Genomic DNA, 25,591 nt, shown 5'->3' with positions numbered 1-25,591 from the left:
TTTCAGCAACCGCTACTTTCCCCAGCCCACTAGAGTCTGCAACTCCATACTACTGTTGTTGCTTCTTTCACATATCTGGATAATAAGGTGCGGTAAGGTTCTCTCGACTGCCTTACAGCTAACACTCTGGTGCTCTGAGATCTAATTACCTATATGTTAGACAAACCCCACTGTTATGTACACTGCACAGTCATGTTGTAGATGTGTGCGTGTGGGGGAGCTTTAGACACAAGCCCAAGACAGCCCAGGCTGCTGCACAGCACCGCAACTTCTCCTTCCTCCTGAGCACAAGAGTAAACCCCTCCCACCACACTTTTTCTGCATACAGCTCTTGCTGCTGTTCACCTAGTATAGACAAACACAGAGTAGGAGCGTGCGTAGTGCAGGTTTCCAAGTCCTAGCTGAGCTAGGTAAGTTCACCCATGCTTTGCAAAGTGTTTGCTGAGAGATTTGGAATCTCAAACTGAAAGTTAGATACGTGTTATCTTCCATTCTTGTTGAGGAATACAGCAAAGGGTGAACTCCTGGTGTTCAAGGATAAGAGAGATGAGCTACTTCAGTAAGGGAAGTTCAGGGAAGTTTGTACAATGGCCACACGTGCATTTTAGACCATCCAAGTGCTAGAGTTAGGAAAGAGTAAAACAAATTGAAGCAGATGGAGGGCAGGTGTGGGAAGAAAGCTTGCAGCAAGTAAGACAAAAGCATTTGGTCAAACCCAGAAATCAATCTACATGATCAGCAGTGGTTCCTCTACGGTGCTAGAAACCAGCTATAACAATTTGAAGGAAAAGAATGAGGAAGCTTTTTAAATGTATAAAAAAGCCTGTTTTTTAAACACAGCACTTCTTTTCAGTTAGGCGTTCACAGGAGCCAGCAGGGACACAGAGAACATGGCAATAGTCATGTTTGTGAGAAACAGCAGAGCTCTTTCTTGTACTTTTTGTTAAACAGACGATATGATCTGAGGCTTTTCTGGGAAAAAGACATAGAGAGAAATGAAGCCAAGCACAATCAAAAACAATAAGCTGAAGCACTGGTTGTTGTGTGTAATTCTGGCTCTGGTAAAGTTCATCTTTGGCCAGAGACATGGAAGGACTAGGCTGTCTACAGATGCCAGATTCTGATTTTTTGGGTGCTCAGTAACCAGTAAAGGACAGATTGTAATAGGAACTCAGTGGTTTAGACAGGCATAATCTGCTGCACCCTTTGGGAGCTCTGGCAAAGGGCTGGAAAGCTGCTGGCCTCGACTCATGCTATCCCAGCCGGAAGTCGCGGTGCTGAGAGGAGACTAGACCCACGGTCCTATTCCTTGAGTTTGAGGCGCAATTCTATTAGCTGTAGATGTGAAATGCAAAAATTTCATCCAGCTGTTCTAGCCTTTCTCTGTACATCTCTTCTTTTCCTTACTTGCCTTTCCTGTCATTGCAGTGCTAGCATCTGCTTCATTCCCTCTCTCAAGTAAAAAACTGGCCCAAACTGTTATCATCAAGTTGTGGTACTTGTACTTTCAAGGCTCTACAGTGGGAACACTTGCAGATTTTATTTACTTCAGCTAGACCAGTGGGTGCTCACTTCCTTTGAAAATATGACCAGCTACATCTCACTTATGAGAGCCCCAAAATAACATCCAGGGGTCCCTGATATGCAAGGAGAAATGAGGTGCCTTAGAACTCTGGAGTGCGGGCTGTTGGACAAAAAAATGTCATCATGCATGCAAAGTCTTGCTAAACCTGACCTCAGGGTCTCCAGTGACGTATCACGTGTACCTACAGACATACACACTGAGCAATTCTTGGCCTGAACCGAAACATCTATTCTAGGCGTATTGATCTGGATCCTTCCAGCTCAGCCTGGCACTGCTGCACTCCCACCCAGGACAAGGTTCCTCTAGAAAGAGAAGAAGATGGGAAGGAGAACAGCGATTTGATCCTGTTCACAGGAAGCAGCCATTCACAACACAAAAGCATCATTCAGTTGCAGTGAAACTCTTACCCGTTTATTTCAAGCCCTTCATTAATCCTGAAGAGTGGGTTTCACCTTACCTCTCCTCTCCCTCTTCCCTTTATCACTCCTTCATGCTCCTAAGCCCAGCAAATCAATAGTAGTGATTGTCCTTTGAACATCTTGAGACTACCCAGACATACAGAGTTGCCATTACCCACTGTTCCACTGCAGCATTTAATTTGGCTTTGTTTCTCTCCAGGCCCCCAGCCTGTTAACCCTTGCACTGCCCTCTCTGTGCTGACTCTGTCCTGGATTCCTTGTGCGGACTCCGTGTCTCTGCTGCAGCCCCTCCTTTAAGCTGACATGCATAGAGCACTCTGCTCATGCTGCTCCCCCAACTGTAGCCCTCTGCTCGGCATAACTGTAGCTAATCAGCGTTACTGTCCTCGCAAATCACCCCTGGGTGAAAGGCTAACAACTCTCTTGCAGGTTTGTAAAGACAGGGGGTGGAGGGGGGACCTGATTGCAGGGCTGCTAAGATGGGAAGCATGCCCTCAGGTACTGTGCACAGAGCATTTGGTCTTACAGCAAACAACAGTAGGGGGAGGGAAGGAAACAGACTGGAAATTACATGTTTCCAAAACTCTTGTAAAAAAAACCTGAAGCTACTTAGGAATTGTACAGCACTCTGCTCCAAGACTGGGGGGCAGCAGCAGAAGCAGGCAGAGCTGAGAATTTCTCACCCCAGAGCTCATAGCCCTTGGCCCTCTGGGCTAGAGCAACGGCAGCGCATTGCAGCTAGAGGTGCTACCTATACCTTTAAAATGCAGCCCTAAAGTCCCTGTGCATACTTGCCTATAAAATGAAGGGTAACAGTGCTGCCAGAGAAGGCTCAGAGCTGAACAGATGAGACTGGAAATTACAGTGGTGTCTGCTCCCAGTGCAGCAGCTAGCAGTAGTATTTGCTAGGGCTACGCTACTTACCGTTGCCACCACTGCCTGCCCCTAAACACCCTGCTAGCTATGTAACCAAGCCCAGCTTTGAGTAGGTGCCTAGGGCTGCAAGTAGCTAATTGGGAACTCATGCATAAGAATGCTGCTGAGAGTGAAGAGCAGCATCTCAAAAAGGAGTGGAGGATTTAGGGAAACACAAGATATAACCTTCAAGAGGTAGGAGGGAAGGGCAAACATCCTTAGGTACACAGTGAAGAGGTCCAGACCTGTTTTGCACGCTTCTTCCTACTCTGAAAGACACTGTCCTTTCACCTTTTTGAAAGAGAAGCTTTTTCTCCACTGTGAGGATTCAAAACCCGTCTGAGCCCGTCTCATGGCTCCACCAGAGGCGACAGCAAGTACAGCCACTAGATGGCATGAGTCAGAGGTGAACCTATTCAATGATTCCTGGCCTTCCCTGCATTCCCAGCCTACTCCTGATGTCTCTTTGCAACTACAGGTGAACTCCTCTACCCCCACCCCACTTCGCTCACTTTGCTTTTCTCAGCAGCGAAGCAGAGATGTGATATGGCCAAGTATAATAAAGCTGATCTTCACAAACTGCTGAGATACCCTTGGATGAGAAGCCCTCCATTAAATGGGAAAAAAAGTAATTAGTAATAAAGAAGTGCCATATATATCACAGAAAAAAAAAAACACCCATATTTTGGGGGTAGGATGTAGCTAGTTGCCTAAATGCAATCCAGTGCTCTGCTTCCAACACTGCCTTGTGCTGCAGGTAGTTGTATGCTGCAGTGTGAATGAAGCTTCCCCTGGGAGCAAAACGTCCTTTGGAAGGAAAGCGCAAGAAATCCAGGATGGAGGGACAGTGATGGTGTTCTGTTTGGAGACTGAATGCTCAGAGAACAGAATGGATAGATAACGTTAGGAATAAGAGGCTGCACATATTTGTGAAGGAGGGAAACAGAAGAATCGCAGTGGAGTTGTACCCCAGGTCACAATTCCACTTCCTCCCTTTATGCATCAGATTCAGGTAATAGAACTGGAAAAAGCAGTACTGCAAGAGATCTGAAATACCCATTTATTGTGATGTGATTGAACTGGCTTATGGAGGATCAGATGAGCACCAGCTGACACAAGACAGAGAGCAGGAGCTTGGGAAGAAGGAATGGTATAGTTCCTCCTGCCAGCTGCTAGATCATCTTAGCCGTATTGTCCAACTTCATTGTACCCCAAAAGTGTAACTGGAACTCTTAAATCTAATGTAAATTTAACTTTTATTTTGTCTTACATCATCTCTAATTGCTGAGGTGACATTTGTGAAAACTGTTCTTCAAGGCTCAGACTAGCAAGATAAGGGTAGGAGAAATGACAGATTTACTTGTAGATACATCATGACTTCAAACTTGGTTCATTTTAGCTTTGCAGGGCTGAAAGTCGAAGCTTTCTGCCAGTTGGAATGGCTGATGTCCAGCTTTCTCATAGAGAAAAAGTGTCGGATGTTATAACATGCTGCCTGCAGAAGATATGAATTCTAATACATTAAAGAAATCTATTTTAGGTTACATTAAAATGGGCTCCGTAGAGTTGGAACTAAGACACCTGACTCCATATGTGGATAAATAATTTGTTTCAGTGCAGTCTAAAAATTTTCTATTTTTAAAGTAATCTAAAAATACTCTATTTTTAAAATAATCTAGTTTCTGAAATACAGTAATAGTTCAGCCAAGTCTCAGACTATATTGTTTACCTAAAAAGAGTCTACCACGCCAGTCTATGTCTACCAATCAAGATACTCAACTGACTCACAGACACAGGAATGCAGCACTGCTTCATTTTTCTCTAGACCTTCAGCTCTTCAGCAGAACACCAAACGTTTTTTAAAAAATTACAAACAAGCACACATATTCTCTCCAGTTTCTTTATCTCAAGAATACAGGCTAGAGGATGCCTCTACATTTGAACTGTTTTTCTGAGTACAAATGCTGTGTTCTCTTAGAGCAATAGAGGGACTCTTGTTTCCTCCCCTTCTTCAAAGGTCTACACAGTGTCTGTGGCAGTGAAACTGCCACCTGTGGAAACTCTTGACTTTTGTCCTTTTTTTTTTCCTTCACAACTTCTTTCTGCCCTAGTCCTTTTCTATGCAAGGGCTTGCCAAACATCAGCCTCAGGGTACTTTATTCAGGCTGCAGAACTGTGTTTTTACCCCTCTCCACCAACACATACACATACACCCTAAAACTACAAATTCTAGACTGGCCTTGCTCCAAGTTGAGAGTCAGACATCATCAGCTTACAATGGCACCAGGAGTTCTCCTTCATCAGAGCAATAACTAACACTACACAATTGTAGCTCATTTTAAATGCAAGGTAATACATTAAACTTTAAACCCCACTGAAAAATGTAGCTTTCATTTCTGTAAGTACTTTCAAAACTGTCAGGACTGTCAGGACTTCCTCATATGATACTCTTGAGGTGGGGGGAAGCATGAAAAGTACAAAATTCCAACCTGCTATTTATAGTCAGTCTTCTCAAAAAAAAAAAAAGTGGTGACACAGTAGGAAATGTGTGTGTGGGAGGGGTAATCAGACCACCCTTCCCCCCACAGTACATTATAAGGGTTTAAACCTTTTTTGACATTGAACAGGCCAGAAAGAGCACAAGAAAGATGCACAAGAAATTAAAATTCAGGCTTACAACTGCATTATTTCTCCAGGCACCTAAATTAATTCACCAAAGGAAACAACCAAGAGCTCAGCAACTGAAGACTCAATCTTTCCTTAAAAAACCTTTTTTGGCAAAGACAACTGCTGAAGATTCCTATGCTTCCCCTTCAAATACAGATTAAAAAAGCTGCAAAGTTCACATCTACCATAAACAAACATACCATACCCCCAAAAAAGAAAAGATTAGATTTGATAGTCTTAATATTTCAGAAGCTCACCTTTTCCTCACATAAACACTTTAGAAGTCCTTTGTATATCATAGGGCAACAAAGACGAGCCACTGCTTGCCACCTTTAAGAACATGTAAAAATTAGTGCGAAATCTAGTTTTTAATCATATCACGTTGCATTAATATCAGCACCATACAATCTGCAGTCTTTGCTTATCTATTGCTACATTTAGAAAGCAGTACTGCAGCTAACTTTGGTGCACCTGTATGGGCAAAGATGTTCAAACCACTACTATTCCAGGAGAGAAAAGAAATACTGCCGTTAAGAGTTTCTACACTAAACCACTATCCACACTGAACCACCGATTGCTTCTATCATAGCAATTTAAAATAAGTTGAAAAAAGTATCTCTGGGTACACTGGGCTTTAGGTTGAGAAATAAGCTGTACGTCTTTATGGTTGCAGTCACAAGATCACAAACCTACCTACAACCTTAAGCTTTTTGGCATTTTTTTGGTCTACAACTTTTCTTACTATTGCTACTACTGAGTCAATCGGAGAAAATCCTCAAAGGGAAATGACCCCATATAATGAAGAATCAAGAATTAATGATTCAAGGTAAGCATGCTCTTGGTCAGAGGCACTCAAAGTCCAACTTTGCACTTACTGATCTCGCAAGTACCAAGCTAGGTGGTGGACGTTTGTGCAAAATACGCACAAAGAATACTTATTTTCCATTAGTGGAAGCACTGTCAACACATTAGCATTTTAGGAGGTTTTTTAGTAGTGACACAAATATATCAAAGCAAGCAACACTGACATTTAACAGAGCTGAGCAAAATTAGGGCAGAATCTATCCCATTCCAACTTTCCCAACAGAATTGTATCTAGCAAAATTCTGTTGCAAAGTGATTTGCTCCTTGTGCTTTTCTGAAATGTTAGCATATTCACATCACAGCAAACCAAACAGGCAAAAGAGTTAAGATTAGCCGTAACTTGCTTGAGTAAAGGTGTCAGCCATGAAGTCTTACAGGCACAGCGCATGGCAGTTGCCACAGTCCAGGCAATATAAGATTCCCTGCCACCATATTTCAAACCTTCCAAAATGTCTTTACCTATATGAAAACCCAGTGACTACAGACATTTGGTTGTTGGTTCTTCTGTTGAACTGGTGGACAAGGAAGTCAGATACAAATCTGACTTGCGAGAAACTGTAGAAAGACTATTTGCCATCAGTTGATTCAAATAGGCCCCTGAGCAGCTGATGGCCCTGACAGTAAAATCCTGTAGTTTGACTTCCTCTCCTACTGGAGAGTATCTGGTTATTTACGTGTCATGTGCTCCTCGTCTACCTTTTGTTTGCTTCCACAATGTACACCTAAAAATAAATTTCCTTGTGATAACCTTTCCAAGACTGTATGAAATGAACAATGGCAACAGTAACATTACTAAATAAAACTCCACAAGATAAGCCAGAAAAAGGTTTTATTTTATTAGGATTGGTACACTTAACACACATAAGACTTTGGGATTCATTTACATGTATTCTTCCAAAAAATGCTTCCCTTCTTTAATGATCTAGAAGTTTAAAAAAAATGTAATCCCAAATTATAAGAACAAACAGTATTTGAAGTGGAAATTTCTATTAATTGAAACAACTGTGCATTCAGGAGTTCTAAAGAAATTACCCTCTTTACCCTTTAACATGATTAAATTTTCCTGTCACAAATGACTAGACCGTTCCTGGGAATTTTTGCTGCTGTCATTTACTAAAATAACCTTCCGTTCCATCAAGACTATTGCTAATCATACACACAATATTCAATATCATACTTTTGGGTATGAAAGCTATGTCACTTTTATAAACATTAAAAACATGGACATGCATATTGACATTTCTGTGCAGTTTTATGGAGTCACCTGTCAAATAAGGCCTCTACATACAAGATCACAAACTACTGAATTACTGGAAATTTCCCCAGTATAATGCATTTCCAATAATCCTGTCATCTGGATGGTGTGTCTCATTCTAACAGGGAAATCCAGGTTTCATTACTGGTTAACATGGTATTGATTCACTACCCAAACGAGCAATATTAACTGGCCAATGCATATTCCTGAAAGTTGGCTGTAAATTAAGCATATTATCAAGGTCATTTAAAGCTGGAACTTATTAAATAGCCCGTTAAGCCAAGCACTGGGGAAAAAGTGAACTCTAAACTAAATTCAGCTGGCCCATTCATTCTCACACAAAAAAGTAGCCACAGAACCTTAGAGAATAAAATCTATACTTCCTGTTCTGTGGATTCAATACCAAGGACAAAAGCTAATGTAATATTTTGGAAGTCAAAGGCCTTGGAGGTGGAGGGAAAAGTGGGGGGCAGGGGAGGGAGAAAGCAGCGTATTGACTCATCCCATTACCTCAGCATTATGTGTACATAATATATCTATGATAAAAATGTTTACTAATAGCAGAAAAAAAAAACCCAAAAGACTTCCCACTCCAGACTTCACTGAAAGGAGAAAGCTGACAGCTCTTCCTCACAGAGATGGCCTATTTGATGACAGGCACTTTGGCAATGAAAAAGGAGGTTACCCTTTCATCATGTTAACTCTCCCCTCCCAGTTCTCATGTATAATTTGTCTCAAGTCTTCAAGAAACTTGAATCAAATTAAATGCATTAATACATCTCTAAGAGCAGGTTAACTACGGCTATGAGCAGAGCTCGACCTAGAACGAGATTTTCTTTTAGAGGAAGAGGGAGATGGGGAGGAAGCTAGCAGGCTGGAGCGGTGGCTCTTCTGGGAGTAACTCTTTTTAGGTGTACGACTGCGAGAGCGAGACCGGGACCGGGATCGAGAGCGAGAACGAGATCTGGACCTGGATCTTGACCTGGACCTGGACCTGGAACGGCTGTATGATCTGGAAGATCCTGTAGACTTGGACCTGCTGCGAGATCTTGAGTAACTCCTTGAACGAGATCTGCTTCTAGAGAAACGCAATTAAAGAGTCTTAGAATCTCAGCTGCTACAAAATTAAAAGATGTGCTGTGCATATCTGAATGCATTGTGCACAGCATTCAGGTATTTCAGGGTGCTGTTAAAGTTGCTGTCATGCTCCATCATAACAATATCTTCTTGGACCAAGAGCAGCCTCAGGACTGGAACTGCTAGCTTTGGCACTCTCTGCTACCTTGGCAAAATGAGACCTGCCTCCTAAAAGATGCCTTTTATTTTCTTCATGAGCAGACAAACATTTTCTAGCCATTTATCAAGAAAAGTGCAGAAATGAAAGTATGCACCTGTGGTGCCTATTCTCTCTAAAAAAACCCCTTAAATTAGTTATGGTCATAGGGTCTCTTTCAAGATGCTAAAAACAAAAAACAAAAAACCCCCCCACAAAACTGAAGGCACAGAACACCAGCACTCTTTACAGTCTGAGAGTTTAATACCTTCTCTAGTTTTGTGTCCCTTTCTCATATAAAGAAATGGATTGTTTTTAGGAGAGTCTTCGAAAGAGCTACAGCTAACGTGGCATTTTTTTTAATAGCTAAATGGCACAACTGCTTGGGGAATAACGCAAGTCAGCTAACTGGGGTTTTTTTTTTTTTATTCTCACCAAAAAGTTGGCTTTCACAACTATCTGAATACGGCTGACAAGCATTTCAAGGCACTTCAAGGGTGACAGGCATTTCAAGGACTGTGAAGCAGCTGTCCATTAAATTGAAAGGATTATAATACCAAAATTTGTAATTTTTTTTTTAATCTATTCCTCTAAATATCAAGTTTTATCTGTAAAAAAAAATCTGTTCCTTTCTTGTGTTTTATTCACCCTATTTTCAGTAAGTCAGCTCTTATCTAAACCTGTTTACACTGCTGGAAAGTGGTTCAGTGCTGTGATATTTAGCCTGGGGCCAAAGAATTAGATACTAAACCTTTGGCATCAATACTACTCTCGGCAGAATTCTACCAGGTCAGGTGACACACCTATGCCTTCTGTGATCTTCAATCAGTTTAATTCTGCGTCCATTCAGCTCAGTGCCATCCAATTTTTCCAGTGCACTCTTCATATCACTGTAGGATGCAAATTCCACAACCCTATACACCATCAAGAGAGAAAAAAAATTAAGTTAGAGAGACTGAAAAAACCAAGGAGAAAAAGGCTGGGTCTTTTTCTATCTACTGATTCACAGCTTGATGTTTTATCTTCCCAAAGCTAATTTTTAACTTGGTTAACAGGAAAATATGACACTAACTGTCCTACCCATCCCTGTCTTTCACATCATCTTAAAACAGTCCTGACACTCTCAACCGAGCTGTAAATTAAACAAATCCAGGAAGCTACGCAAACCTGTACCAGCTGAGGACATTTCCTTCAATCCTTCACTAAAGTGCATTCTAAAGCTGTCCAATCAGCAAAATAAACTTGCAGAGTCCGGTTTCTTCTTTAGATCTTTAATGGTGAATAAAAATCCTCCTTTAAAATTTTTCTTTTAATCTGTTTTCCCCTCAAAAGTGTCTAGGTTGAATTTGCTTGGAGTGGCCCTTAAGCACTCTTTTGCCAGCACACACGCTCCACTCATATTTCCCTCTCTCCTACTTTGTGTTGCAGGACCTTTACACTGTGCACAATTTGAGAATGTCTGGAGAACAGACAGCTACGTACTTCCTATGGAGGTTGGTTATGTCTGTTTCCCATGACTTTGTATGGTAAATCAGACAGACACAAGAGAGATTTCAGCCTCAAGAGTCAGCATCAGATCACAAATGCCTATAACTACATACATGACTAGAAGTTAAGGACAGCATAACTCAACCGTCCAAAGGGTTTCTCCCTTCTCTTGTTTTGTTTTGATTTTGTTTCCATTGTTAAGAGGAAAGACAGTTTAATACCACTTTTGAACTCTCATTTACTGACTTTTTTTTTTCCAATTGGAGAGATTATAGCATTTAAGCCACAGCACAGAACAATGTTTCAGTTATTTTTATATTACAAGAATAATAATCTTGTCTCCAACAGTTTCAGTTATCATGTAGATTTATACACAAGCATGAACTTACCCTTCATTCCTGTTGTTTCTGTGTGCATCCACATAGGTTACCTCTCCTGCCTTTCTCATGACATCTTTCAAGTCCTGCAGTAGAAATTAACATTTTATCCTCAAATAATACACGTATGAATTAGCTAACTGTAAAATAATACCCCCAAAAACTTTCGCCACTAAAACTGGTTAATGCTTTTATATTTTTATATATATAAAAACATATAATTTAGAAAAACAGTTTCTGAAACTCAGGCTATATAATAGCAGATGCATATAGAAAGAATCCCTCACTCTTATTACAACTACAATGAGTAAAACATTGCTTTTAAAACATTCCCGCATACCAAAAATTGCTGTTATGAAAACATAATGCAACAATTAAAACACCAAGATATGCATTAATGTCAAAATTATACCAGATGAAAAGTAATATATACTATTACATTCAAATTTGTATGACTGACTATAAGGATTAAATCCCCAGCTAACTGAAAATTCAATATATTTAGACAAATGTATTCTACAGACTCACCTCCCCCAGTCTCACAACAAAACTAAATACAAATGGGTGCAATTCATGTATAATTAATACTTTTACAAGAGAAAAATCTTCATTACATTTAACTTGAATATTCTCTCACACTACAGCGTCGTTTCAATAGACACTCGTGTGTTTAATTTAACAGAGGCTAAACACACACGCTGTAGAATTACTTGCTCAGCAATAGGATAAAGTACAAACAAACAGTATAAAAGGTCATTAAAAATCTAAACATTTGCAAAAGTTAAAACAGTACTTTTACCAAACAGTATCTGGTATTTTATAGTCCCAGACTACTTACCGCAACATGCCACAAGTGGCAGATGATATAAGAAGGTACCTTAAGCAAAGAGTTGCTTGTCCAATACCTAGCTGGCCAAGAGGAACTCTCTTACATGAGAAAGGCAGAGTGATGGCTCATACCAATATGCTTCACGGAGGTACCAGAGGCCCTGAAAGCACTGGACATAGTCTCCAGAAGTGGCTAAAGAACCCGAGGATGATCTGTGCTAGCCAATCGAGATCAAACCCAGGCAAACCAAGATCTAGATCGCCAAAAAACAGGAGTGTCATAGGAACCAAAAGGAAAATTCAGAACAGGCGAAACCCTAGAATTTCAGCCACTAGAAAACCCCCAAATCTTTGGTTCTTTCTCCTCCACACAAGAAAAATGAGGGTTAACCCAAATCAAGGTTGTTAGAAGAGGTTCAAAATGCACTTGGTTAGAAATAGGCTTGAGGAAGAAAAGACTACAAAACAAAAAGCCAAGAAAAACTTTAGAACATTTGCCACAGAGTATAAGTAGGCTTAGTTTTATCTAACCCTTTAATTAAAATTCAATAGTTTAATTTTAAAAACTGCCATATGCAAACTAGCAGATATTTTCCTTGCTTCACATATGCTTAACACAAAGAAACTTTAACAGCAAATAAGAAATGGGCCCTAATAGCACCATTAAAAATACTACTTCAGACTGTTTACAGCAATTCAGGGAGAAAGAGCAAAATTTTGGTTCTACTCAACTCAATGGCAGACTAGAATTGATAAATCAAAACAAAGTCAGAAGAAGTGAGCCTACATAATTATTTTCTAATTCACTAATTTTCGGCTTTAAAATTGAGGCCTCCATACAGTTGCCACACAGTATTTGCTTTCTGAATTCTACAGAACACCATCATGAAATACAATGTGCATTATTACTCAGAAAGAGAGGAAGCGTGCATGTATGTTTATAAAAGATTAACAAAATATTTGCTTTTGTTAGTAGAATGTTTTGAAGTTATCTAGCTTTACTTAACAAAAACCTGGATAAAATGTGACTATCCCACTACGTTTACTGTTCTGATTCACCTTAATCAGCACAAAAATACCCATGCTATCCTAGCAGCAAGGCAAATGAGGTTAAGGATGACTGTAAATAGGAAAAGTGTACATTAAAAATTATATCTTGATGTAACACAGATCTACTTTTCCCAACTATGGACCACTTTGAAACTTCACAGAAACTTAAGAACCAATAAGAGCGGTGGGAAAGCTCTGGACATGCCAGAAGTGCGTGTTTAGGGGAATTCTGATAGTTTCATTATTTACTACTTATATACTACATCATCTACCACTACTACAGTCAATGAGATTTGAAGAACCTGATCTAAACACATATTTTATCTGTGTGTGGTTTTTTTTTTTTCTAAACATCCAAACACAATAGCTTTTAAAGCAGACAGAAGTTCTCAAAGCCTGGGGACCTGCACACACCGAAGATGAAAAGATGCACGAGTTTTAAAGCAAGGAGGTTCCATATTGATCATGCTTGCTAGGATCTCAGGAATTAGAAAGGAATAATAATGCCACTACTGTTAATGTATTACCTATTTAAATCTGTTGTGCAAGTAGCATAGTTAAAGAAGTTAAAATATGGCTTGAAAACTAAGTTAGGTTTACATAAGGACTTTAACTTCAAATGAGTTCTACCAATTAGGCAGGTATCAAGAAGTAGAGTCTTTTAGAGTAATTTAAAATACATTTTAAAATTATTAAAACATTTAATGAGAAGAACTTTTGAGATTCATCAATATGAAATCTGAAGTGGATGGACTTCACTCTAGAATAGTAAGCACACATAAAGCCATTATAAATATTTACCAGTAAAAAAAAAAAAAAAATTACACAAATGTCAATTTTTTTCAAGTTACAAATTGAATACTGAACAGCTTTATAGGATTTACCTTCCTTAACACTCCATTCTAGGTTATTTCTCTTATCCCAATTGTCCTTTCCAAATATTGTGCTTCTCAGAACAATCCCTTCATATACAATAATTGCATAAGATACCCAGTGATTTATATGAAATCCACTTGCTCATCACATCAGCTCAGAGGTTGTTTTTTCAATTACTGAACAACTAACACAACTTTACAACTATGAATTTTCGAACCTTTCATGCAGAAAACAAACAAATCTAGGTCTGCCATTTATCTGCACGGACCGTAACCAAACCCTTATGAAACACATCAGTGAAGCCTCAGGCAAGCAAAACAGCCACCTCATGCGTATTCAGCTGCAAGACCAGTGCTTTGAACATTCAGAGTATTCTACTCTATTTTTCAGTGAACTCATTAAGTCCCTTTAATGAACAAAAATAAACTCCACTGTAAATATCTGTTGCTATGTCCTTAACAAAAGTAAATTTTACACAGACCGTATATTAAGCAGAATACAAATAAAGAAATGAATTATGTTGTTATTATGTTGAAGCCAGGTAAATGTTAGGAAGATTGGCTAAAATCAAAAAGGTGGTAAGAAACCTTCAAAAACTAATTATTGAAAGGTTTTTTTTTTAGTATCTATGAGTACACTTTATGAAGTAGCTTTCCTGAGATTTCATTTTATTCATGATGTTTTAACAGATTTCTCCATCACGCCTTGTATAAAAAATAATATTCCCTCAGACATAAGACAAGACCTTAAATTTCCCTCAAAGCAAAGGCATGCACTCACAGGTGTCACATTAAAAAATGATGAGATGGTTTGAAATGTACGTTATGCTTCAGTAATTTAGAAATAATCTAGAATCTTTTAAGTTTTTTCAGTTGGTAATCAGAATCAGCAAGAATTGATTCCCAACTACAAAAATCAAGTTATAAGACTATTTGCACAGCTGTGAAACTAGGATTTCTTTAAACATTTGAGTACTAATTTTTGGCAATCACTAAGGTTTTTTTGCTTAATTTTTATTCAGGTTACATATTTATGATGGCTTTAATATAGAATTAGGCTGAGAACAGTCTACTTAAAGAGCAGGAAGATAAGGTGTTCTGAATGAAGGTATCACAACAGTGAAGAAAGAAGATAAGAGGCTAACTCACCTGCCAGCTGATACGGGAAGAAAGGTTTTCAACTATGATTCTGTGTTCAGTACGAACAGGAGGTCCATACCGGCTAGAAGAATTCAGAGACAAAAAGAAAAAAAAAAAATCTCCAGTGTTAGGAATTCAGAACTTAAACAACCTGATGTTTTTTGTAGTTTGCTGAGGGTTTTAAGTTAAGTATTTTCCTTACTGATGGACTGCAGATTTTATTCTCCCTAGTCAAGGGCATACTGTATTTAAGAGTCCATATCCGCTAATAGAGAGCTGCAACAAGTGGAACAGAAAGGATTTTGATGAAGACTTTTATACCAAAGCAGTCAATATAGCTGCTATATTTCTAGATACTTTTCTAGTAAGTGTCTAGAAGAATGAAAAACGATTTAAACTTTAGACATGCTTGGCATACACATGGCTTTGGAGGTTATTCATGTGAACTGAATTTTTTTTGGCTAGTTAATAGGATAAATTCTGCTTCTTCAAGTCAGGAAGCCAGAAAGCACAATTTAAAGGCATCTCAGTTCAAGATTCTAGACTGCTAATCACTTCTGTTACTATTTGTATAGGGCACCATGACCTACATTATATAGTCTTCTGGGTAGAAGCGTTCTTATTTTAGTAAAAAGGGATCTAGCTAACTGGTTGTCTTGAAATAACTGTGGCAGTTTACAGTTCCCAGATGAAAGCTGATTTTTTTTCACTCTAGAAAATTAAAGATCTTCTCAAAAAAAAGCAAACTGTGGCTTACTATATTTACAAAAAAAAGAACGATAAGAAACATTCGGGAAAAAATACTGCCCTTGCAGGTAATTTGCGTTCCTAATCCTAATCATTCTGAATACAAAGGGATTTGAGAACGCTAGAAAAAGGCATGCCAGCTTTTCGAAAAGTAACGCAAGGTTCTAACAATGGCACTACTTTGCATCGCTATGAAAACACTGAGGAATCAAGAACAGCGACCTTGGAGCAAACTATTCTCACCTTCTCCTCCCGTAAAAACATAACCCTAAATTGTGCATATCGATTTGTACACTGAAGCACAGGCAATTTCATTTCAGTGCATACCTCAACGTGTCCCAATTTTTTTCAGAACATCCAGATCTTCAGAGCATTTAAACAGAAGTCCCAGAGTCCCAAAACTGGCAGGCTGAGTCTCATTTTTCCATTATTGCAAATCGTAGTCTCTTCCTGTCTGGTATCGGGAGTCTGACGTCATGAACATGACTACAACGTCAGATGCCCACGACCTTCAATCACACTTCCTACTTTAAAAGTCCACTTTTAGCCTGGACTTCGGACCAATTCTACCGCATCAAGGTTACTGCCACTAAAGAAAAAATAATCTAATTAGCATACTTGCATATGCAAATTAGATGTTCCAGACACTTACTGGTTTGTAACTGGCCAGACACTTACTGGTTTGTAACTGGCAGCAATTCTGACTTTGAAACAAATGCAGAGGTTTTATGTCAGTTAAGTCTTTCTCTTTCTTTCAAAAGCTAGTCTGCATAGGCCATGGTTATAAACGTGTCTACAGAGTAAATTATTTCACGCATGTTTACTTCAGGTAGGGGTAGATGTAAACTACAAAGACGTAAAGCACAATTGTTGGGTGTAACATAGGCAAATCTGCAGAACTTTCAAAAAATTCACTGTGAAATGGCATAAAATTCACCACTGACTGAAATCGTTCGAAGTAAACACTTCCACAAACACTGTAGGTGCACTACTGGTATTCTGGATATGATCTATATCCTGTTTTTCAGATTCCATTCTTGGACAGAGACTGTCCTTCAGCAAGGCACCAGTCAGTCAGCAAATTTTGTCACTTGGTATCTAAATGCTTCTGCACAGGGTAATATATTGTGTTTCTTAAATACAGTTCCTTTTGTACGCTGTGCTGAAGTAAGCATTTTGAAAATTATACAATCGGAAACGTAAAGGCTTAGTTAGACAGTAAACACCCTGGAGAACTACTGCTCTACAGAAATTTTGCATAGCCTGAAAGTTTATGAAAGAAGTCTGAACAGAGAAGCTCTGAATCTTTATATTACGGAATTGATACACCTGCCAGCACCATTTAAAATAAAAAATATAGATCTGTATTTCCAAATCTAAATTACAAAAGATTCTTTAAGATAGATGTTAAGAAGTATGTTTTACCTTACTCCCTGTTAACCTACAACTCGGAATCTGAAGTTTTAAATTAAATTTCTTCCTAAGAATCTGGTTTCAAAATAAATTATATTGAACTAATTGCTGCAGATTGTTATTGAGATATTGAAATCTTTTTGCTTGATTTAGCGTTAAAACGAGCGAACCCAACTGCAGCACTACTACTTCACATCATGTACACTACAGTAGGGAGCGAGATCAATGCAATGCATACAACATGGAGAGGGAGCATTTCAAAATGTGTCTGTCAGTCTTTGTGAACATGCTTCAAAATCCACACTATCCTCCTCAGGCAGTGGAGGAAAAAATAATAAAGGACTGCAGAGGTCTCCCTAGCTCCAATCACAGGAACAAAACAGTGTTTTAGTATGGTTCTTCAGTTATCCTATTTGTAGAAAACAGAGTCAAAACCACCTACCTAGATCCACTCTGGGACTGGTAATAACTGAACCGTTGCGCGAATCTGCCCCTTCCTCTTCGGGCTCGAGCATGCTCAATTGTAACCCTTATGATAGTAGAAAAAAAAGAAAGGAAAAAAAACCACTTTTTAAGCATTGACTTAAATCTTTCGCAACTGGAAGCACATGTGCACAAACAAGAAGTATCTTGCCCTTACATGTAATGCTTTATACTAGAATCACTGGTATTTCTTAAAGAGCCCGAACAGCATCCTTATGTCTCATCCACCTCCCTCAGACTTTCATGAGAATTGTCATGAGTTTGTAATTCAGATTCTTTCAACCAACTGTGCTCAATCACAGTTTAAGAGTAATCACAGAGCGAAAAAGGTTTCAAAATGAGTATTCGGAATGCAACAATAATGTAATGACCTAAAACCAACTTCCACTATCAAAGTAAAAATTACAGTAACGTGCAATGACTATAGTCCACATTGCTGCAAGCCAAAGGGCAACACTGCTAATGATGGTAGGTTCTCATCAATTTATTTTCTGAAGTCACCAAGCAGGAAAATGAAAAAAAGCTTCAATTCACTCCCACTAACGTTTCAAGACCACGAGAACTTTTGGAGCAGAAATATGTTAAAGCAGTGCAAGCGAAGAAAACAATTAGCCCTATTTCAACCACCCCCCGCCCAACCCCTAAACTCTTTTTTCTTTATATAAGACTAAAGCCAGGATCCTGACTAATCTCTTTATCTAATGTTATGGAAGGCGTATCCCATCAGAGGTACAGGAAGCAGGCATCAAAGCACAAGCTAATGCACCTTATCTGGATGCAAAACACTTTTGCTGTTCTTAAGGGAAAATATGTTATCAAGCTTACCTCTCATCACACAGCTCTTTACCATTTAGTTCATAAATTGCATCATCAGCATCTCTGTGGTCTTCAAATTCCTAGGAAAGAAATTGGAATAAACAAATATTTTCCCTCACAGTATTTTTAAATGCTAAAAATTTAAAATGCTTTCTTTACAATCTTTCAATTTCTGCAGCAAATATGTCCTCTCAGCTGTTTCAGTATAATTATTTGTGGAATCTGTGTAAAATAAATAAATGAAATTATCTGGTTCATTAAAAAGATCTCTAAAATATCTTTTTGGGGGGAGGTGGGTGGACTACTTCAAGGGATGGTTTAAAACACAGCCCTACATATAAGGAAATTATCTACTACAGCTCAAGCTGATCCAACTGCTACCAAAAGGGAAAGAGTTGCACTCTCCAAAAACCCTCCTGTCGGAGTTCTGGGGCAGATATAATTCCAAGCCCAGCTAACTCTCCTTAATGAACTGGCAACAAAAAGCCCAACCCAAAACAAACAAACAAAAACCCAAATAAACAAAAATTAAACAAAAAACAGTAAATGAAAAAAACAAAACAAAACAAAAAATCCCTTCTGATTTTTTTCTGAGCTAATTCAGCTCCCTAGTCTGGCAAAAAGGTGCCGCCTGTGTAAGAAAAGTAAGCAAGACAAGCCCTCCTGCAACACTGGCATGCTGTGGGTCTGGATCAGCTATAACGTGCAATTCCACATACTGTTGCAATGGAATTTGCCACTTCACCTTTGGTAGCAACACTCGTTTAATCAGCTTGAGTAGCCCCTGCCCCCTATCCAGCCCGCTGCTGGATAGCTCTGCAGGAAACTAGGTCAAGAAATTTATCCAGTTGAAAAACAGCACACTGGGCACAGGGGGCAGGGTGACAAAGATAGTGTTTTTTTCAGCGAGATCAGTTTCCCAGGTAGGTTCATCATATGGCTGAACACTGTGGTAACTTCCCGTGAGACAACAGGAGAAGGGAAAGAAATAAAACAATGAGAGCAGGCAGCTGTACAGGAACTGCTTAACCCAAGAGCATGAATTAAAAAAAAAAAATTCATGGAACTGCTGCTTGAGAGGAGCGAACAACAGAGAAGGAGCTTCTCAAGGTGTAAATAGTGTTTGCCTAACTAGGAACAGCTTTTCAGAAGCAATGCTGGCTGAAGCAATCTTCCTTCTTCCCTACAAAAATCAGCTTCACTATCAAGCATCACAGATCCTTGCAGCACCATGCAGAGACTATCCTGAGAAATTCATTTAGATTTAGCATTTAAGAATATCAACAGTTAGCACCTACAATTCAGGGATTTCTGTTAGTTTCTAATACACTGAATGTCTGAAGTATATCCAGCTTTGGGGACTAAAGTTTGAGAACATTCTGCACTGAAATCTACAGAATTTAAGTAAATAAAATTAACTTCAGAGATTAAGCAGTGATTCAGACCAAGCATACAGAAACATGCTTTCTTCTCTTAACTGCCCCAATGCTGCAACAGTGTTCAATCAGAATCATTTGGTTTTGTAAAACGTTTTATAAATACGACTTTTATATCAATAAAAACAAAGTCAAACTGGCAGCTGGTCAGGAGTGGAGGTCTTCATGGGCTAATACTATTCGGTATCTTTATAAACGATCTAGATAACAGGACTGAATGCACCGTCACCAAGTTTGTGGGTGACGGCAGATTGGGAGGAAAAGTAGATATGCCAGAAGAAAAAGCCACCATACTGAGAGATCTCGACAGGCTAGAAGGTTAGGTCAACAAGAATTGCAAGGCTTAACAAAGATAAATGTAGAGTGCTGCACCTGGGACAGAGCAATCCCAAGCAGCAGTACAGGCTACGGTCTGAATGGCCACAGTGCAGCTTTGCTGAAAAGGATGCGGGGGGTCCTGGTGAACAGGAAGCTAAGGGTGAGTCAGCAGCGTCCCCCTGCAGCAACGAATGTCCTGGGCTCCGTTAGTAAGAATATAGCCAGCAGATCAAGGAATGTGATTATTTCACCTTATCTGGCACTTGTTAGGCCACACCTGGAATACTCTGTCCTGCTTTGGACAAACATTGAAAAATTGGAGAGGGACCAGCAGAGGGTCACTAGGATGATCAGAGAATTGGAGACCTGATACATGAAGAAAGGCTGCAGGAATTAGGTTTGCTCAGCCTCAAGACGAAAAGGTTCCGGGGGATCTAGTCAGTCTTCCAGTACCTAAAACATAGCTATGGAGATGACACTTTCCCCATATGGGGCTATAGAGATGATACTTTCCTCACACAGACGGACAGTGACAGGACAAAGGCAAAGGGCAAAAAATTCTTCATCATGAGAGCAGTTAAACATTTTTGAGGCATGGAACAATTATTCAAGCCTGCTAATTGGTGGGTGGGCTTTGGAGAGAAAATGCTATTACCTAGGAACTGCAGAAGAGAAGGAGGGTTGGCTGACTCATGTAAAAGATTTGGGCAGAGGTTGCCCCTGATTGAGTCGACAGCCCTGCCCAGAAAGAGAAGAGAAAGGCTCAGGGAAAGGTGATCGGGAAATACCAGCAACTGGAAAGGATGGACTAAATAAACTCAGGTTCATCTCTAGACCAGCCATTTACCTCTAGACTTCAAGAGGCAGGTATTGGTACCCACTGCCTGGCAGTCAGCAAGAACTAGCTCATAGGATAGGGCCATCAGGAACTGGCATGTTTAGGAGTCAAAAAGTAATATTCATATGAAACTGAGGTAGGTAAAGGCTGCTTTTTGTTCTTTTTCCATAGCTTCGTACAAGGGATTGACTCTGGAACAAAGAATGTCTGTCACAGCGTGAGGGCAATATAAACCTTTCCAGTTAGCCGTTCTGCAGCATTGAATTCCAAGTCCCAGCTCTTAAGAGAAAAACAGTTAAGAAACAAGCTAATCCTGAGTAAGCTTGGGAATCTGTAAAGTTGTAAAGATCTGGAAAATAATTAAGGGATACAGAGCTCCAGAAAGCTGTTGTTGGAAACTAAGATCCAAAGAACTCTCTGTTCTCTTTATGAATAGAGAACAGTCTAAGTGACACATATGCCTTATGAACCTATGTTCATGGTGGGTATGCCTAGCTTTAGCTGCATGAGAGTTAAACAAAAGCTGAGCTGCACTGTTCAAATCCAATTACAAGCACCTGTTACCCCTGTTGTCTCAGCCGACTACTTCTACGTTAGGCCATTATTTAGAGCTATATGGCCTTCCAGGCCAGGAGACTGAAACAAGTAAGAAAGAAACAGAAGTGAGACTGTAAAGACTTCCCTCGAGGACAAGACTTTGTCAAAGTTTATAATACCACGCATTTAATGCAGTTAGAATATTACCAAGATTTTGGGAGAATCCTGGGCAAAAGCAGGTAACACAGAAGTGAATGGGAGAAAATTATAATATCACCTGAAAAGCAATCTGAAGCATACAAATCAATATTTTCTGCCTCCCATTTGAACTATTATTCTCTCAAGCATTTTTCCCCTCCTTAATATCAGTCTAGCCAGGCTAGTACCTGCAAGAGAAAAGAAAGTAAGGTACTACTTACCACAAATCCAAAGCCATTTTTTAGATGGATTTCCCGTATGCGTCCATATCCTTTGAAGAATTTCTCCACATCCCGTTCCCGAGCACGTGAGCTTAAGTGTCCAACAAAGACACGGCAGCCACTCATCTTAAGTTTGATACTAAGAAAGAAAACAGCACTGTTTATCAGATTAATAAACCTAAAATAGGTTAAGATCACTTTTACATCTCAGAAATCTCGGTTAAATGATAGTGGATTTTATTGTCCTCCAGATATATCTGTTAAAAACCTGGTTCTTCTCTACAGTCAGAGAATTGAGAAAATCTGCTCTCACTAACGGTAACAGAACTTTTCTTTTTAGTAACTTAACTTTAATATGCCCAGTATCTGAACTGACACTTTCACTAGCTGCTAGACTAATGAGGCTTTTGTACCGCAGGATACAAGGAAACACATTGTAAGCTCTAGGATGAATTTATGGGGCTAACAGTAGCAAAAACATACAAAACTGAACAGAAGGGTTAGGGTAATCACTGGGATAAAGATACAAAACATTCTCAAATGTTTATTTTCACCTAAAAGGCCAGCTGCAATAAGAGTTTTACTAGCATCCAAAAGATACATGGTATTAATCAAATTATTTCAATTTGCACTAATCGTAAAATGTCTTAACAGTCTATCAAGTCATGAACAAGTTTGTTCTTGAGAGATTTCAGCCACAGCAAAACCAAAGGCCACTCTGGAGATTCAGATTCTCAAAACTATCTATTGATCCAGGATACATAATTTGAGATACTTTAGGAAAGCTCCACTGATTACCTTAAGCATGCCAATTTTCCATTGGAAAGGCACCCCAAACGTAGGACTCCCTTTCTTCTCATTTTAGTATTGGCTTATTGATCCAAATACTTAGTTAGAAACTAACTAAGCAGCACATAAATACATTTTAAGTTCACAGGACAGCAGAAAACATGAATTGTTTGGCTCCATCACTGAGCTTGCTGTCACACAAAGCACAAAGAATCCAAGTCCTAAGGAGTGGAAGTACAATGTGATCTTGTACTACAAGAACAGGCTGCAAAACAAAGAATACAGTACAGACATCACTATCAGGCTAGCAATGAAACTGCAGTTAAGGACACTTTGGAGGGAGTATTTTGGGTTAGTGTGATTTACTTTTTGTGTTAGCATCGACCAGGCTTACACTGAGTAGCTTCCTTGTCAGTTCACTGTGCCATCAGAGAAGTACCAAAACTTATGAAAGGAGGCTATGCGGCATCTTACAGGGAGAGGGATAGAACAGCGACAGCACTTACTAAGGTTAGCCTAAATTGTCATGGAACCATGGCCTGAAGTTGATAGCTAATTAATCACTGCCATGTGATAAGCCTCCGCTTCCCCTAAAAGGGGCTATTCTGCCCTCTGTAACCACTGCCTCCTTTGTGCTGGCACTTCCATTTTTATGCCCGCATGGAAAGCCAGGCCAGAGAACAGATTCAGCTCCTTTGGCGAGCAGCTAGTGTTCAGTCAGACTGGTTCCCTGATCCGGCTTACCACATCAGCGTAAGCAAGGCCAGCTGCCTTTAAGGCAAAGACAGGCCCTTACAGACATTGCACAGACTTCTCTAACTGTGTCATTTAAAATACAGTAAGAATAATCATTTTGAGAGCAGAACTTATTTTGGGAACAAAAGTTCTGCCATGTTAAAACAACTGTGTAATTGCTGCTCAATACTTTTAGTTCTAGAAAAACAACGGAGGGGGCAAAGAATCAGAGATCAAAATGAACACGGGAGAGTCGGAACTGACTCTCTGAGAAAATATCAGAGATACAGCGTAAGAAGTGTAAAACATCTGCCCACAACGTTATTTACTCAAACATCAGGGATCACAATGGTTTGAGATCAGTATCGACATCTGCAAGTTACAGAGCTTAACACGTTGCTCCTAGCACAATGCAACCGGGTTTGTTTACTGGTGGCTCACAAGGTGCTACATAGCAGAGGACAAAGCACTCGGGAATCAAAGGCTCGCAGCAGAAAACAGTCTGCTTCGTCTTTCTGAGAAGACGAGATGGGACAACGCTAGACTGGCCACTTCCCAAAAGCAGAAGGAACCTCTCCTCGAGTTCGCCCTAACTAAGGCGTCGACCTGATGGCTGGCGATCGCCCTTCCGGCCTTTCGCGGCTGACACGAGAAGCTTTACGCTCACCTTCAAACCCCAAAGGCTCCCAGTCACCGCCCTGAGGAAAACACCGGCGGGTAGGCGCCCTCGCCGCAGAGCAGAGGGGCTGGGGGGCCCCGATGAAAGGAACCGCAGAGGACACGGCGCGACGGCCTCCGCGGCCTGCTGGCGTCGCGCCTCGATTACCTAACCGCCACGGGCACGGGCCCGGGCCCCGGTCCCGGCCCCGGCCCCGGCCCCGGCCCCACCGAGCCCCGCGCGGCGCCAACGAGGCCTCCGAGAGCAGCTTCCTCCCCCTCGGCCCGGCGGCGCCATGAGAAAGGCCGGGCCCGTCCCCGCCCCGCGGCCAGCGCAGACAGGCCCCGGCTGCGAGAACCCGCTCGCAATCCGTCGCCCGACCCTCCCCGGGCTTTCTGGCCACCGAGCGGGCAAACAAGGAGCTGTAACTCACCGTCGCTGAGCGCTGACTCCAGCCGGCCGTGAGGAAACCGCTCTTCCCAGCCGCCGCGGCAATGGCTGCCGTGTTCCTACGAGAGACCAACAACGCCGCGCGCCCCCAACAGATGCTGCGCAACCGCCAACGCCCGACTCCAACTCCCAGCGTGCCAGGCGGCGGCTCCGGGCCGCGCCCCTCGGGCCGCCGCGCTCCGGGCAGGCGCTGTTGCATGCTGGGAGCTGTAGGCGCTGGGGCGGCGGCCGGGGGGCCCCTCGGCGGCCGCCGGGGCTGAGCTGCTCTCTTCCCTTTTCCAGCGGGCTCGGGGCAGAAAACAGAGGGCTTAGTTTGCTGCCGGGGGATTTAGGTCAGGCATGAGGGGAAAAGCTCCTTGTTTGTGAGGTGCTGAAGTGTATTGTCTGGGCCGGGGCTGCCCCCGGCTGGGGCAGGATCTCTCGGGCTCCCGCCGGTCATTTCAGAGCCGTTTTCCTCCCGCCTGCGGCGTGGCCAGGCCTTGGTCTAGGCCGCGTAGTCCTGTGCCTCCCACAGCCCGTTTTGGACGAGGCTCAGGGGGGTGTTTGGGAGTGAGAGTTACCTCTGGGCCTGCGGTTCCAGCTGGGGGCCGGTTTCTGCCCGGGAGGAGAGTGGTGCCACAGAGAGATGGAGAAAAGGGGATAGAAAACCTGATGCTAAGGCAAAGCGTCTCCGTGGGCCTGGGCACTGCCCTGGGCCTGCAGGCGGCTCCCCTTGGCCCGGTGAGCTGCGGGGGCAGAAGCTGTTCAGCGCCAGGAGGGCCCAGCAGACACCTGCCAAGGTTGAGCCCTCTGCGAAGGAGGAACACGCAGGGAGGGATTGCTTGAAATGAAGCGCACTGAAATACTGAAATCATACTGCTTTTCACAAAGTGATACCGTGCCGATACGTTCGTGCCAACCCTACTGTCATTCACCGTCCTTATTGCTTACTGCCTATGACTTTTGGCTGATACTTGACCAAAAAAAGATGAGTATCTTTATACTGGTTAACAAATGGAGGAACAAAGGCATACTTCTATTTAGCTCAGCAATTAGTGATAGTTCTTGTGTAGATAAAGTGTTTGCTGCTCCCAGCCAGTAACTATAACGTTGTCTTCACATAGGATTATGCCGCCCTGGATATAATGCTAGTACTGTTACTATTGCTAACACCAGGGGGAAACCTTCGGTGGGGAAAAGTGGTTAGTGAAGATACAAACTTGTATGGTGCTTCTGG

At 41.2% G+C, this 25,591-nt stretch overlaps 1 protein-coding gene across 1 annotated transcript; it reads right to left on the bottom strand.

Moving 5' to 3' along the window:
• Positions 1 to 7,262: 7,262 nt before the first annotated feature.
• On the bottom strand, positions 7,263 to 24,548 carry LOC104153839 (serine/arginine-rich splicing factor 5). The gene is made up of 8 exons (XM_068946193.1): positions 24,359 to 24,548; positions 21,744 to 21,882; positions 18,205 to 18,275; positions 17,339 to 17,425; positions 14,746 to 14,818; positions 10,856 to 10,929; positions 9,782 to 9,892; positions 7,263 to 8,783 (listed from the first exon to the last, which is right to left on the bottom strand). The coding sequence occupies exons 2-8, from the start codon at positions 21,867 to 21,869 to the stop codon at positions 8,498 to 8,500; spliced, it is 828 nt and encodes a 275-aa protein (XP_068802294.1). The 5' UTR covers positions 21,870 to 21,882; positions 24,359 to 24,548; the 3' UTR covers positions 7,263 to 8,497.
• Positions 24,549 to 25,591: the final 1,043 nt, after the last annotated feature.

Source organism: Struthio camelus, chromosome 5, assembly GCF_040807025.1.
Source record: "Struthio camelus isolate bStrCam1 chromosome 5, bStrCam1.hap1, whole genome shotgun sequence".
Taxonomy (NCBI): domain Eukaryota; kingdom Metazoa; phylum Chordata; class Aves; order Struthioniformes; family Struthionidae; genus Struthio; species Struthio camelus.
Note: the sequence above shows the minus strand (reverse complement) of the source record. Positions and strands in the feature narration are given on the sequence as shown.

Coding starts and splice junctions, on each gene's coding strand:
- LOC104153839 (XM_068946193.1), bottom strand. CDS start 21,869: ATGAGTGGCTGCCGTGTCTTTGTTGGACACTTAAGCTCACGTGCTCGG. Junction 17,426..18,204: donor AAAGAGCTGTGTGATGAGAG/GTAAGCTTGATA, acceptor TACTATCATAAG/GGTTACAATTGAGCATGCTC. Junction 10,930..14,745: donor CTTCCCGTATCAGCTGGCAG/GTGAGTTAGCCT, acceptor TTTCTACTGCAG/GACTTGAAAGATGTCATGAG.